The sequence below is a fragment of the Neoarius graeffei genome, chromosome 21 (assembly GCF_027579695.1).
Source record: "Neoarius graeffei isolate fNeoGra1 chromosome 21, fNeoGra1.pri, whole genome shotgun sequence".
Classification (NCBI taxonomy): Eukaryota; Metazoa; Chordata; class Actinopteri; order Siluriformes; family Ariidae; genus Neoarius; species Neoarius graeffei.
In genome coordinates, this window is record NC_083589.1 from 22,851,404 (window position 1) to 22,866,243 (window position 14,840).

The 14,840-nt window shown below is 42.1% G+C and overlaps 2 protein-coding genes across 4 annotated transcripts in view; one reads left to right on the forward strand and one right to left on the reverse strand.

Annotated features, from left to right (window-relative positions):
- Positions 1-39: 39 nt before the first annotated feature.
- On the forward strand, positions 40-14,292 carry ngs (notochord granular surface). The gene is made up of 11 exons (XM_060903589.1): positions 40-245; positions 2,912-3,065; positions 3,166-3,315; positions 3,406-3,525; positions 3,675-3,770; positions 4,453-4,587; positions 7,814-7,924; positions 8,017-8,127; positions 8,331-8,455; positions 12,378-12,614; positions 13,955-14,292. Exons 1-11 carry the CDS (start codon positions 40-42, stop codon positions 14,043-14,045), a joined length of 1,536 nt encoding a protein of 511 aa, XP_060759572.1. The 3' UTR covers positions 14,046-14,292.
- A 198-nt stretch (positions 14,293-14,490) lies between these two features.
- pgm3 (phosphoglucomutase 3) overlaps positions 14,491-14,840 on the reverse strand; it is a 29,351-nt gene continuing 29,001 nt past the window's right edge. For all 3 annotated transcript variants that reach the window (XM_060902825.1, XM_060902824.1, XM_060902823.1), the window contains exon 13: positions 14,491-14,771. In XM_060902825.1, the coding sequence (XP_060758808.1) occupies positions 14,706-14,771 (66 nt within the window). In that variant the 3' untranslated portion in view covers positions 14,491-14,705. The remainder of the gene's footprint in view (positions 14,772-14,840) is intronic.

The following is a 14,840-nucleotide window of genomic DNA, read 5'->3' on the forward strand; positions in this document are numbered from 1 at the left end:
CTCCTGTGCAGTAGAGTGAAGAGAAACTCCAGCATCACTATGAGTCGCAGCCCGGAGCGCATCTCCTCATACAGGAGACACTTTGAAGGAGCGCTCGCCTCCTCTTCCTCCACTTCTGCCTCCACCTGCCACATACGGGTCTCCAGTCCGAGTCCACGTAGACGCGAAACCCGCCACCGGTCCGCCAGCTACACCCGCAGCGCACGCAGGGCTCAGTCTGGCACCCGTAGCGTGCGCCTCACCGGGTAACACCACTGTACCTTTTCTCTTATAAGCGTGTTTGAGACTCGTTTAAACCCAGAGGCGTTTAATGTGCCCTCAGCGAACTTCAATATCATTTACAGAAAATGTAAGAATAGATTTTTAAATGAAAAATGATAGAATATTTACTGTAATAAATGACAGTGTTTATGAGATAAGACTCATTTTGACAGTTTTTTTAATATAATGAATTTATAATATGGTTATCAAGCAGTTTTTAAATATCCCTAAGGATGTTCATTCATTCATCCTCTGTTCTACATTACATTATTCAACTCTCACTCTACCCTACTCTCCTCTACTATATTCTAAATTACACTACTCTCTCTAATCTATATTAGTCTACTCTCACCATACTCTAAATTACTCTACTCTTAGTCTAGTCCACTCTCTCTACTCCCACTCCACTCTCTCACTCTACACTACTCGACTCTACTCCACTATACTATACATTACTCTACTCTACTACACTCTACTCTACTATGCTATACTCGCCATTGCTCTACTCTAAATCCGTTCTACTCTACTGTCTCTACTTTCATCCCACTCCACTCCACTCCACTCTCACTTTACACTACTATACTCTACATTACTCTGCTCTATTCTACTCTCATTGGCTTGGCTTTTCTTCACGGGCAAAGATTTATAAATGGGGGTTCCACGTTGACTGCAAGCCCTTTGGTGGCTGTAGAGACCGATTCAGGACAAACAAGTCCGACCGCAGAGCCGACAGATGAGGCATTGGTCCATGTTGTTTGTTGAGGCTTCTCTGTCCTTCCGCTTCCTCCTTTTCGCAGCAAGGTTGTCTTGTTTGTTGGCTTTGAAGGAGGAGACGGCCTGGTGAAAGGTGGGTCTCCAGTCATCACGGACAGTGGTCAGGGCACACCACCGTCGGAGATCGATCTGACAGGAACTGAGAGACTTCTTCAGGCAGTCTTTATACCTCTTCTTTGGGGCCCCTGTGTCACGGTGCCCAGAGGCCAGCTCTCTGTACAGCACAATCTTGGGTAGGCAGTGGCCCTCTATTCTTGAGACGTGTCCTGCCCATCGTAGTTGCATTTTTAGGAGCATGGCCTTGATGCTGCTTACCTCTGCCTGTTCGAGGACTTTGGTGTTGGTGACGAAGTCACTCCAGTGGATGTTTAGGATGGAGCAGAGGCAGCACAGGTGGAAGCGCTCAAGGAGTTGTAGGTAGAGACGGTAGATGACCCATGACTCTGCACTGTACAGGAGCGTGGTCACTACAACTGCTCGGTATATGCAGATCTTTGTGCATTTTTTTTCAGATTCCTGTTGTTCCAGACTCTTTTATAGAGTCTCCCAAAGGTGCTGTTTACTTTGGCCAGTCTACTCTCAATTTCCTTGTTGAGCTTGGCGTCTGATGTGATGGTGCTCCCAAGGTAGCTGAACTGGTGGACTGTTTTCAGTTGTGACTGATTCTACTCTCATTATACTCCACATTACTCTCTCTATACTCTCCATTACTCTCACTCTGCTCTCATTATAGTCTACTGTCATCCCACTCCACATTACTCTCTCTATACTCTACTCTAACCATACTCTAAATTACACTACTCTTAGTCTACTCTGCTCTCTCTACTCTACTTCCACTCTGCTCTACTCTCACTCCACACTACTATACTCTATACTTTACTATACTATATATTAATCTACTGTACTCTACTCTCACTCCACTCTACTCTCAGTCTACTCTCTCTCCTATACTCTACTCCCACTCTGCTTTAATCTCACTACTCTGCTCCCACTCCACTCTACTATTACTCCACTATACTTCACTGTATTGTCTCTCCTATACGCTACTCCCACTCCACTTTAATCTCACTACTCTGCTCCCACTCCACTCTACTCTATTATTAATCTACTATACTTCACTCTACTCTCTCTCCTATGCTCTACTCCCACTCCGCTTTAATCTCACTACTCTGCTCCCACTCCACTCTACTCTATTATTACTCTACTATACTTCACTCTACTGTCTCTCCTATACGCTACTCCCACTCCACTTTAATCTCACTACTCTGCTCCCACTCCACTCTACTCTATTATTATTCTACTATACTTCACTCTACTGTCTCTCCTATACGCTACTCCCACTCCACTTTAATCTCACTACTCTGCTCCCACTCCACTCTACTCTATTATTACTCTACTATACTTCACTCTACTGTCTCTCCTATACGCTACTCCCACTCCACTTTAATCTCACTACTCTGCTCCCACTCCACTCTACTCTATTATTACTCTACTATACTTCACTCTACTGTCTCTCCTATACGCTACTCCCACTCCACTTTAATCTCACTACTTTGCTCCCACTCCATTCTACTCCCATTGTAATCTATCTTTACCCTACTCTACACTGAGTTCCACTCTACTTTAGTCTCACTCTTGCCTGTTCTGCTCTACTTACTTTCCTCTCTACTATTACTCTGCCCTGCTGTAGACTTACTTTATCTGCTCTAATCTATATACTCTACCTACTTATCCTAATCTACTTTGCTCACATTTTATTCTCTTTTTATATTGTTGTCTTTGTTTGTCTGATCAATGTGTTCTTTCTTTCTTTCTTTCTTTCTTTCTTTCTTTCTTTCACTGAACGTTACATATTGTGTTTGCTATACTTTTTCAGCAGCGTGAGTTTGAACGCTCTGTGTATCGGTATGGGAGGCGCACTAGATCTGGAAGCAGCTTCTGCTGCCAATCAGGATTACCTAAACACGCGCACCAGCGAGAGACATGAGATGATCACCCTCAATGACCGCCTGGCTGTCTACATCGAGAAGGTAAGACATGTCGGTGTCTATGTTTATTCTCTCCACTCACCTTTCCCACTTATGCACCAGTAAGTCCACCTGTAATTAAAGTCAGTACATTTATTTGCAGGTGCGCTCTCTGGAGCAGCAAAACAAACTGCTTGAGACTGAGATCGAAGCCCTGAAGGGCCGCTATGTGAAGCCTTCGGGCTTGCGCATGATGTATGAGGAGCAGTTGAGAGAACTTAGGAGGGTTGCTGACCAGATGAGAGTCCAAAGGGTAAGCAGGGAAAACAAGATGAAAACCCTGTTCTCAGGTAATAAGCTGTTAAGATGCTAAGTTACAATAACACACAACTCTTTCCTGAAGGACCTTGCTGTCGCTGCTAAGGAGGCCATGGTGACACAGCTGGAGATGGTCAAGGCCAAGTATGAAGAGGCACTGGAAGCCAGGAAAAAGGCTGAACAGGACATTGAAGTTTTCAAGCCTGTAAGTTCATTAGTGATGCGAGCAATATCTAGTTCTAGCTTGAATTCCTGTTTGACATAGCTCAGGAGTTTCATCATTGGCTTAACAGCACCAATGACAAATTCCTTCAAATAAAATTGAGTGAAATGTATTGCTGTTTTGCCTGCCAGGATGTTGATGCTGCCACTGCTGTCCGCATTGCTCTGGAGAAACAGCTTGAGAACCTGGAGGGAGAGATGGAGTTCCTTCAGAGAATTCACAAACAGGTTTCAACTCCACACTGATGTCCTGTGTTTATATTAGGTATCATTTTAACGCTTAATCTTAGTCACGGCGGGACGGTGGTGTAGTGGTTAGCGCTGTCGCCTCACAGCAAGAAGGTCCGGGTTCGAGCCCCGTGGCCGGCGAGGGCCTTTCTGTTCGGAGTTTGCATGTTCTCCCCGTGTCTGCGTGGGTTTCCTCCGGGTGCTCTGGTTTCCCCCACAGTCCAAAGACACACAGGTTAGGTTAACTGGTGACTCTAAATTGACCGTAGGTGTGAATGTGAGTGTGAATGGTTGTCTGTGTCTATGTGTCAGCCCTGTGATGACCTGGCGACTTGTCCAGGGTGTACCCCGCCTTTCGCCCGTAGTCAGCTGGGATAGGTTCCAGCTTGCCTGCGACCCTGTAGAACAGGATAAAGCGGCTACAGATAATGAGATGAGATGAGAATCTTAGTCACGTGCATCAACACAATAGCAGGAGCAAAACATCTGAACTAAAATGGCCTCATTAGCCACTTAAGATTAGATTTAAAAGTGCAGAAAGTGGCGTTTGAATTCTAATTAAAACATACTGATGGGAAATTACTCTGAAGATCATCTGCAATATTTCTTCTATTACTTTATTTATGTAATGGGGTTACTTTAAAAAAAACACGTTTTAAAACATCACCTCACACTTGTTCAGGAAATTGAAGAACTGATGGCTCAGATTTATGAAACCGTGGCAAAAGTTGATGTGGCCTTTGCTCTTCCTGACCTCGCATCCGCCCTCAAAGAGATCCAGTCCCAGTACGACTGCATCGCTGCACGGAACCTGCAGGTAAACAACAATTACTACAAACACTGATTGAATATAAAAATGAATGTTATAGATGATAGGGCATCTATACATGATATTTTTGTTCATTATATATAAATATGCTGTAAACTTGGTGTGAGTCGGCGTCTCTTTACCTCCTGGAAGTATAAAACTTTAATTTTACAGATTAAAATGTGATTTATATTTCTGTGCTCTATTCTACTCCACGTTACTCTACTATACTCTGAATTACACTCTCTCTAATCTACAGTGGTGCTTGAAAGTTTGTGAACCCTTTAGAATTTCCTATATTTCTGCATAAATATGACCTAAAACATCATCATATTTTCACACAAGTCCTAAAAGTAGATAAAGAGAACCCAGTTAAACAAATGAGACAAAAATATTATACTTGGTCACTTATTTATTGAGGAAAATGATCCAATATTACATATCTGTGAGTGGCAAAAGTATGTGAACCTCTAGGATTAGCAGTTAATTTGAAGGTGAAATTAGAGTCAGGTGTTTTCATTCAATGGGATGACAATCAGGTGTGAGTGGGCACCCTGTTTTATTTAAAGAACAGGGATCTATCAAAGTCTGATCTTCACAACACATGTTTGTGGAAGTGTATCATGACAGGAACAAAGGAGATTTCTGAGGACCTCAGAAAAAGCGTTGTTGATGCTCATCAGGCTGGAAAAGGTTACAAAACCATCTCTAAAGAGTTTGGACTCCACCAATCCACAGTCAGACAGATTGTGTACAAACGGAGGAAATTCAAGACCATTGTTACCCTCCCCAGGAGTGGTCGACCAACAAAGATCACTCCATGAGCAAGGTGTGTAATAGTCGGCGAGGTCACAAAGGACCCCAAGGTAACTTCTAAGCAACTGAAGACCTCTCTCACATTAACATTGGCTAATGTTCATGAATCCACCATCAGGAGAACACTGAACAACAATGGTGTGCATGGCAGGGTTGCAAGGAGAAAGCCACTGCTCTCCAAAAAGAACATTGCTGCTCATCTGCAGTTTGCTAAAGATCATGTGGACAAGCCAGAAGGCTATTGGAAAATGTTTTGTGGACAAATGAGATCAAAATAGAACTTTTTGGTTTCAATGAGAAGCGTTATGTTTGGAGAAAGGAAAGCACTGCATTCCAACATAAGAACCTTATCCCTTCTGTGAAACATGGTGGTGGTAGTATCATGGTTTGGGCCTGTTTTGCTGCATCTGGGCCAGGATGGTTTGCCATCATTGTTGGAACAATGAATTCTGAATTATACCAGCAAATTCTAAAGGAAAATATCAGGACATCTGTCCATGAACTAAATCTCAAGAAAAGGTGAGTCATGCAGCAAGACAGCAACCCTAAGCACACAAGTCGTTCTACCAAAGAATGGTTAAAGAAGAATAAAGTTAATGTTTTGGAATGGCCAAGTCAAAGTCCTGACCTTAATCCAATGGAAATATTGTGGAAGGACCTGAAGTGAGCAGTTCATGTGAAGAAACCCACCAACATCCCAGAGTTGAAGCTGTTCTGTATGGAGGAATGGGCTAAAATTCCTCCAAGCCGGTGTGCAGGACTGATCAACAGTTACCACAAACGTTTAGTTGCAGTTATTGCTGCACAAGGGGGTCACACCAGATACTGAACGCAAAGGTTCACATACTTTTGCCACTCACAGATATGTAATATTGGATCATTTTCCTCAATAAATAAATGACCAAGTATGATATTTTTATCTCATTTGTTTAATTGGGTTCTCTTTATCTATTTTTAGGACTTGTGTGAAAATCCGATGATGTTTTAGGTCATATTTATGCAGAAATATAGAAAATTCTAAAGGGTTCACAAACTTTCAAGCACCACTGTACATTAGTCTCCATAGTCTGCTCTCCCTATACTCTGCATTACTCCGCTCTGCTCTACTCTAAGTCCACTCCATTCTATTCTCTCTACATTCCTCCACATTACTCTACTCCACATTACTCTAAATCCACTCTTCTCTATTCTTTCTCCTCTATTCTTGATTACTCTAGTCTCCCTATACTCTGCATTATTCCATTCCGCTTCACTCTCACACTACTCAACACTACATTACTCTACTCTCATTCTGCTGGACACTACATTACTCTATACTCACTCTACACTACTCTCACTCTATTCGACACTACATTACTCTAAATCCACTCCTCTCTATTCTCTCTACCTTCCTCCACATTACTCTAAGACCCCGTTTACACGTAGCCGGGTCTCTATAAAAACGGATATTTATTTATGCGGTTGCACCCATCATTTACACGTAAACGGAGGTTTCAGTCACTGAAAACGGCTGCTTTCGAAAACTCCGGGCAAAGTGGAGATTTGTGAAAACTCCGTTTTCATGCCTGTGTGTAAATAGTGGAAAACAGAGTTTTCTTCGTGTTATGGGGAAAACGGAGTTTTAGCATTGTGATCTGACGGTCCCTCTTCCTTGGCTTTCAGATCTCTGGTTGGCTTTCTATTTGTTTGACATGTTTTTGACAGCCTTCCCTGGCTGTTTTTGAGCATTGAGTAGACGGAATTATTTTCTAGTACGGGTAGGAGAAGATACCCGTTTTCATAAATACCCGGCTACGTGTAAACGAAGTACAAGTCCACTCTTCTCTATTCTCTCTCCTCTGTTCTTGATTACTCCACTCTACTCCCAATTACTCTACTCTACTTGTCTGATTTCTCTACTTCACTCTCACGCTACACTACTATACATTACTCTCCTCCCACTCTGCTCTAAGTGCACTCTACTCTAACTATACTTTACTCCAAGTCTATTCTGCTCATTCTACTCTTCTCTCACTCCACTATTCCACTCTCCCTATACTCTACTCCAAGTCGATTCTGCTCGCTCTACTCTTCTCTTCCTCCATTCCATATTACTCTCACTCCACTCTCACTATACTCAACTCTCACTGCAGTCTGCTCCACATTACTCTCACTATACTCTTCTCCAGGTCCACTCTGCTCTCTCTACTTTTCTCTCCCTCCATCCCACATTACTCTGCACTACTCTACTCTCACACCACATTACTCTCACTTTACTCTCCTCTCTCTCTCTCCTCTCACTGATATCATGTGACAGTTTTAATGAACATGTATTGTTTTAATAATTGTTTCGTCTTTCATTCTTTTGTAGCGCTTTAAATTTATTTGTTTCTTCTGTGTCTGCCATGTTTGTTTTACCATGTTATTTGATCATCATCAGGAAATGGATGCCTGGTATAAGACGAAATTCCAGGACTTGAACACGGCATCAACACGACACGTGGAATCTGTACGGGGAATTAGGGAAGAAGTCGTGAGCCACAAGAAGGACGTTAGTACATTACTACATTTGCTCTTTAGTCCCTGACCTCCTCCTTTTGTAGTCATTCAAGGCTCAAACTGTGTGTGTGTGTGTCTCCACAGATTCAGTATAAGCAGCAAGAACTGGATGCTCTTAACACCAGGTATGAAACTTTGTTAGCTCAGATTCGTGACAATCAAGAGAAATACAAGAAGACGGAAGAGGATTTACAGGTAAGATGGAATTAAAATGGATAACTACAGGAAAGAGTTTTTACGATAGTTGTCTGTTTATATATATATATATATATATATATATATATATATATATATATATATATAAAATAAAAAGAGCTCATTGATACAGCCCATAGTTGTTTTCGTTAGAACAAAATGCTTTAAGTGTTAATAGAGGCTCATGGTGGTGTGTTTTGTAGGCCCGTATTGAGGCCCTGAAGTTGGATATGAAGACTGTGAAAGAGAAGATCGCTCTGCTGCTAAAAGAATATCAGGATCTCCTCAATGTCAAGATGGCTCTCGAGATCGAGATCGCAACCTACAGGTAGTGTGATGTTCCTGAAAGATTTCTCAGACTTACTGACAGCTTACACACCTTGAGTTCCAGTACTGCTTTTAATGCACCTTCATTCATTTTGAGTTGATATGATGTCAGGTGCCATGCCACAGAACATTTCAGATACAGTAAATCAAATGCTTTATATACTATATTTTACAACCCCGATTCCAAAAAAGTTGGGACAAAGTACAAATTGTAAATAAAAATGGAATGCAATGATGTGGAAGTTTCAAAATTCCAAATTTTATTCAGAATAGAACATAGACATATCAAATGTTTAAACTGAGAAAATGTATCATTTAAAGAGAAAAATTAGGTGACTTTAAATTTCATGACAACAACACATCTCAAAAAAGTTGGGACAAGGCCATGTTTACCACTGTGAGACATCCCCTTTTCTCTTTACAACAGTCTGTAAACGTCTGGGGACTGAGGAGACAAGTTGCTCAAGTTTAGGGATAGGAATGTTAACCCATTCTTGTCTAATGTAGGATTCTAGTTGCTCAACTGTCTTAGGTCTTTTTTGTCGTATCTTCCGTTTCAAATGTTTTCTATGGGTGAAAGATCTGGACTGCAGGCTGGCCAGTTCAGTACCCGGACCCTTCTTCTACGCAGCCATGATGCTGTAACTGATGCAGTATGTGGTTTGGCATTGTCATGTTGGAAAATGCAAGGTCTTCCCTGAAAGAGACGTCGTCTGAATGGGAGCATATGTTGCTCTAGAACCTGGATATACTTTTCAGCATCGATGGTGTCTTTCCAGATGTGTAAGCTGCCCATGCCACATGCATTAACGCAACCCCATACCATCAGAGATGCAGGCTTCTGAACTGAGCGTTGATAACAACTTGGGTGGTCTTTCTCCTCTTTAGTCCGAATGACACGGTGTCCCTGATTTCCATAAAGAACTTCAAATTTTGATTGGTCTGACCACAGAACAGTTTTCCACTTTGCCACAGTCCATTTTAAATGAGCCTTGACCCAGAGAAGACGTCTGCGCTTCTGGATCATGTTTAGATACGGCTTCTTCTTTGAACTATAGAGTTTTAGCTGGCAACGGCGGATGGCACGGTGAATTGTGTTCACAGATAATGTTCTCTGGAAATATTCCTGAGCCCATTTTGTGATTTCCAATACAGAAGCATGCCTGTATGTGATGCAGTGCCGTCTAAGGGCCCGAAGATCACGGGCACCCAGTATGGTTTTCCGGCCTTGACCCTTATGCACAGAGATTCTTCCAGATTCTCTGAATCTTTTGATGATATTATGCCCTGTAGATGATGATATGTTCAAACTCTTTGCAATTTTACACTGTCGAACTCCTTTCTGATATTGCTCCACTATTTGTCGGCGCAGAATTAGGGGGATTGGTGATCCTCTTCCCATCTTTACTTCTGAGAGCCGCTGCCACTCCAAGATGCTCTTTTTATACCCAGTCATGTTAATGACCTATTGCCAATTGACCTAATGAGTTGCAATTTGGTCCTCCAGCTGTTCCTTTTTTGTACCTTTAACTTTTCCAGCCTCTTATTGCCCCGTCCCAACTTTTTTGAGATGTGTTGCTGTCATGAAATTTCAAATGAGTCAATATTTGGCATGAAAGTTCAAAATGTCTCACTTTCAACATTTGATATGTTGTCTTTGTTCTACTGTGAATACAATATCAGTTTTTGAGATTTGTAAATTATTGCATTCTGTTTTTATTTACAATTTGTACTTTGTCCCAACTTTTTTGGAATCGGGGTTGTAATATTTGCATTACAATTCCTGTATTTATTATGCTGTATTTGTCTATACTGAGTTGATATGTCTTTATAATAAAAGTATTAGCCCTTAAGATGGAAACAGGAAAAATGGTGGCAGTTGTTAACAGGGTTAAAGGTGCATTAGATAAGATTCTTCCTCCCCCACCCAAAAAAATAGCTTTCTAATAGTTAAAGGTTCTGACTGCAAAGTTGAATTCTGGGTAAAATGTTCTGTCTCTATTGCTGTTGGAGTTTCAGGATGTTTCACTGCTGCACACATCGTGTATCCTGTGTGTGAATGTTTTGCTGAGATAAAACATGTCACACATTTTACGATTCTGAAGATCGCCAAAGCAAGTGAGCACCAATATCACGTGACCACCGTGAGTCATGTTCAACCTACTTTTAACCAAAACAAGTCGGCGTGGGCAAACATGGCGGACTCGGCTCTCCCTCCAGCGAAAGCCTGTCTAGTGAGTGTAACTGCAAGATAGAGCAAGGTTAGATAACGTCATTTTTCTGGACAGATAACTAAACCATTCTAGCTAGTGCTTAGCTATCTTAGCCTTAGAATGTATGGACTTGACTCCACGGTAGCGAGTGTGGAGTTCTACACCTAATGTTTTGATCTTACAGAGAAGGAAACGAGAACACAAAAGCAGGAACAGAGAAAATATATATACACTGAACAAAAATATAAACGCAGCACCTAAAGATTTTATTTATTTTGTACATCCGATACTGATTTTTTTTCTGCCCACATCAAATGATAGTATAGCATACCAGTAAACATTTTTTGAAAAAAAAAAAATGTCCCTCTACTCAAGTTCTGAGCAGTGCCCAGACTTGAGATAATCCATGATCCAGTCGGTGTGACCATTGCAGACAAAAATTTCACTGAGTAATGCATGTCATGACCATCCTTTATGTGGGGCCAATAAAAGGCCACCCTAAAATGACAAAAATGTTCAAATGTCAAGATGCCACAGATGACCAGAATCAACCGGGAACGAGCCATTGGCATGCTGCAGGCTGGAATGTCCATCAGAGCTGTAGGGCGTCAACTGGGGGTGCTATTCCATGATAGTCCACCTCCGACGACGATTTCAGCAGCATGGCACCACAGACAACATGCCACATGCACGCAGGCCACGTGTCACCACTCCAGCACAAGACCGGCATATCCGTCTGACCCACCTGCATGATCGGTGCCGGACTGCAACACGGACCGCAGATGAGACCATGGGTAGACACAATCGCAGGGTCAGCAGTCAAACTGTGAGAAACCGACTCAGAGAAGCTGGCCTCCATGCAGGTAGACCTCATCGAGGATTGGACCTGACTGCTGGGCGACGACGTTCTCGTCTGGACTGGGCTCGGGCACATAGAAAATAAAAATGAAAATGAATTTCTATCTGAACATTTGTATTTCATAAAATATGGACCGCTGCATTTATATTTTTGTTCAGTGTATATTCGTCTTTTGTTTCATGGATCTATTCGTGAACATCAACCACAAATTGCATCCCTGCAACTAAAAACTCTCTGAGGTCGATGCAGAGTCATGATGTTTTCTGTACATCACCATCTTGGTGTGACGCAGTTCTATAATTATGCTAATTAGTTAAAGCTCCTCACATTCGGCTGTTTCCGTAGAGCCGTACTGTTTACCTCAAGAGGGAGGAAAATGGTCCAAAATGGAGAAAAGCAACCCTCAGGATGATCATCAAAATAATCACGTCATCCGCATTATATTGTTCTTGTGAGACATAAGAAAATGCCTTATACAATAAAAAAACTTAAAAATTTCAGATGACTTTGCAGTCAGCAGCACCTTGAAGTACGTAGGTGAGATAGAATGATTTGATTTCAATTATTTTTTTTAACTCTATGGTGACACTCCCTCATTCTCACCCATGTTCACAAAGCTCCGCCCCTAGGATCTAATGGCACGTCTATAAAATGACCGGACACCAGTTTTCCAAACAGGTTTCCTCTACCATTTAATAGTTCTGTCCTGAGGTCATGTCCTAAAACATTAGTTTTTTTGTATCATGGCCTTCATATTTTCAAAAATACTGACAACTGCACCCTTAACTAATATTGAGGACAATAAGAATCGTGTCCAAAGTGAATCAGTGCCTTTTTTTTGGCTTGGTCAGGAAGTTGATCGAGGGCGAGGACACCCGTTTATCAGCAACGGTGCAAGGCATGTCTCTGCTGAGCATCAGCACCTCTGGGGTGAGGGTGAGTGGAGCCTTGGCTGAAGTGACTGCTGGAGCAGCTGCCGTGTCCTCAAAGCCACCGCCGCCATCTTCAAACAGCCAGCAGGAAACCACGGAGGAGTTCTCCCAGGAGCAGGCCGTGGAAGTGACCGAGAGGAAGACCGTCCTCATCAGGTAAAAGTGCCACAATAATCACAAACACAGCACAAAATGGACGCAAATGCAGTGTATACGGACGGCTTGCCTTTGAAACATCAAATCTATGGCCTATTCTGTAATTGTGGGTACATTTCAAGTGTCGACTCGGTTATCGATAAACCGGGCAATCCACTGACAGAACTGATGATAACAGAGTTGACATTTCCCACCATTTTGTGTCTTAACTCCACATGCTAACCTCAAACTAGCCACCACACGGCATGTATGAAGACAGAATTGTATGGATTTTAATCATATTATTGCTTTTAAAAAAAAAGTGAGAGATTCCCTCCAATATCACAGTAACAGAGTCGATGAATAATTAATCTCCTGTTGGTGTAAAATCCTCAAGATTTTGTTCATATTAACGAGAGGAGAAACATAACACTCTCTCCCTCACTGCCTTTCTGAAGTTTCCGGCCAGAGGAAGTGACATCACTTGGTGCAGGTCTCATCTCATCTCATTATCTCTAGCTGGTTTATCCTGTTCTACAGGGTCGCAGGCAAGCTGGAGCCTATCCCAGCTGACTATGGGCGAAAGGCGGGGTACACCCTGGACAAGTCGCCAGGTCATCACAGGGCTGACACATAGACACAGACAACCATTCACACCCACATTCACAACTACGGTCAATTTAGAGTCACCAGTTAACCTAACCTGCATGTCTTTGGACTGTGGGGGAAAACCGGAGCACCCGGAGGAAACCCACGCGGACATGGGGAGAACATGCAAACTCCGCACAGAAAGGCCCTCGCTGGCCACGGGGCTCGAACCCGGACCTTCTTGCTGTGAGGAGACAGCGCTAACCACTACACCACCGTGCCGCCCTTGGTGCAGGTGTCATGCTAATTATTAAAAGTCTTTGTGGATTTTATGTGGTTTTTAACAGAGTTGACATTGGTACGGATTACGGAAATTTAACATAGTTCAGAAAATAGACTTTCGATGCAATTGATTTTATAACAGTTAATAGAATAAGCCCCAAAAACACACTGTTAGACTGAATCACTTCATGTTTATCCGAGTTGAATGGATGAATCAGGAGTTGAAGACGGCCAATAACGTGGGGGGAGGGGTGGGAGTCATTTAGTTCGTGTTTTATGGATAAACTGGGTCTAAAATGTACATCAAGCATTGCTATTGGTGAAAGTTTGTCATAATCTGCATTGTGGGAAATAACACAAGGTTTATCTCGGAGATGTGAAACGTACCCTGAATTCTAGAATGGCCCATGTAACTATATATACACATTTTAAAAACTAACGAGGATGTAATATTGCTGTAGCATTTCTTGACGCTGTTGGCCTTCGTTTAGAACAGTTAAGACAGATGAAGACAGCATCCAGAGAGACACACAGGAGCGTACCATCACCATCTCCGGAGCAGCAGATGACACCGAGGAGTAGCCCGAGATCACACTGAATCATGTGACCTTGGAGGATATCACTCAACCATATTTTTCATTTCTCCCCTCCACTAGTACATAATTATAACATCCAAAGATCATTTATAACTAGCTTCATTATTATTAAAGGATCTTTACAATTCCATATCAAGATTTCCCAGAGATAAAATATCCTCGTTCTACCTTGTAATTGTACACAAAGGAGAGATTACAAATGTAATGCTCATATCCCATACATAAAGCTCATCTGCTACAACTAAACCTCTAATGCACTCTATTCTAGCTTTTAACCTCTGGTTCTGTTCAACCACATGCATGAAATAAACATGACTGCAAAGCATCTTTCCCTGAGTATCAGAAACTTATTGCTGGCTTGTAGAGTGGCTGTTACTGACTAGAACGACTTGGATTGAGCTGTTATTTGTGACAAAAAAAGCAATCAGAGGTCATTATGATATCCCTTTCTTTTATTTATATCCTTTATTGATTTTTTTTTTTACGTATTGGTAAACACAATAACACTAAGGTTATACGATGGTCCCAAAACAACTTTAACAGTTCTATTCACTCTATTCACACTAATTTTGGACAAAGTGCAGCATGAAATCAGAAATAATCTGAACATGTAGTGCATCATCGCTCGCTCGCATCGCCGAAGCCTTTAGACTCCTCCAGCTAGTCGATGTACAGCCAGACTGACTTGATGTGCCAAGTCATCGACATTCTCCTGCGCACACACACACACAATCAGATGTTCTGATACACAGCAGAAAGACCATTCCGAGACACAGAGAGT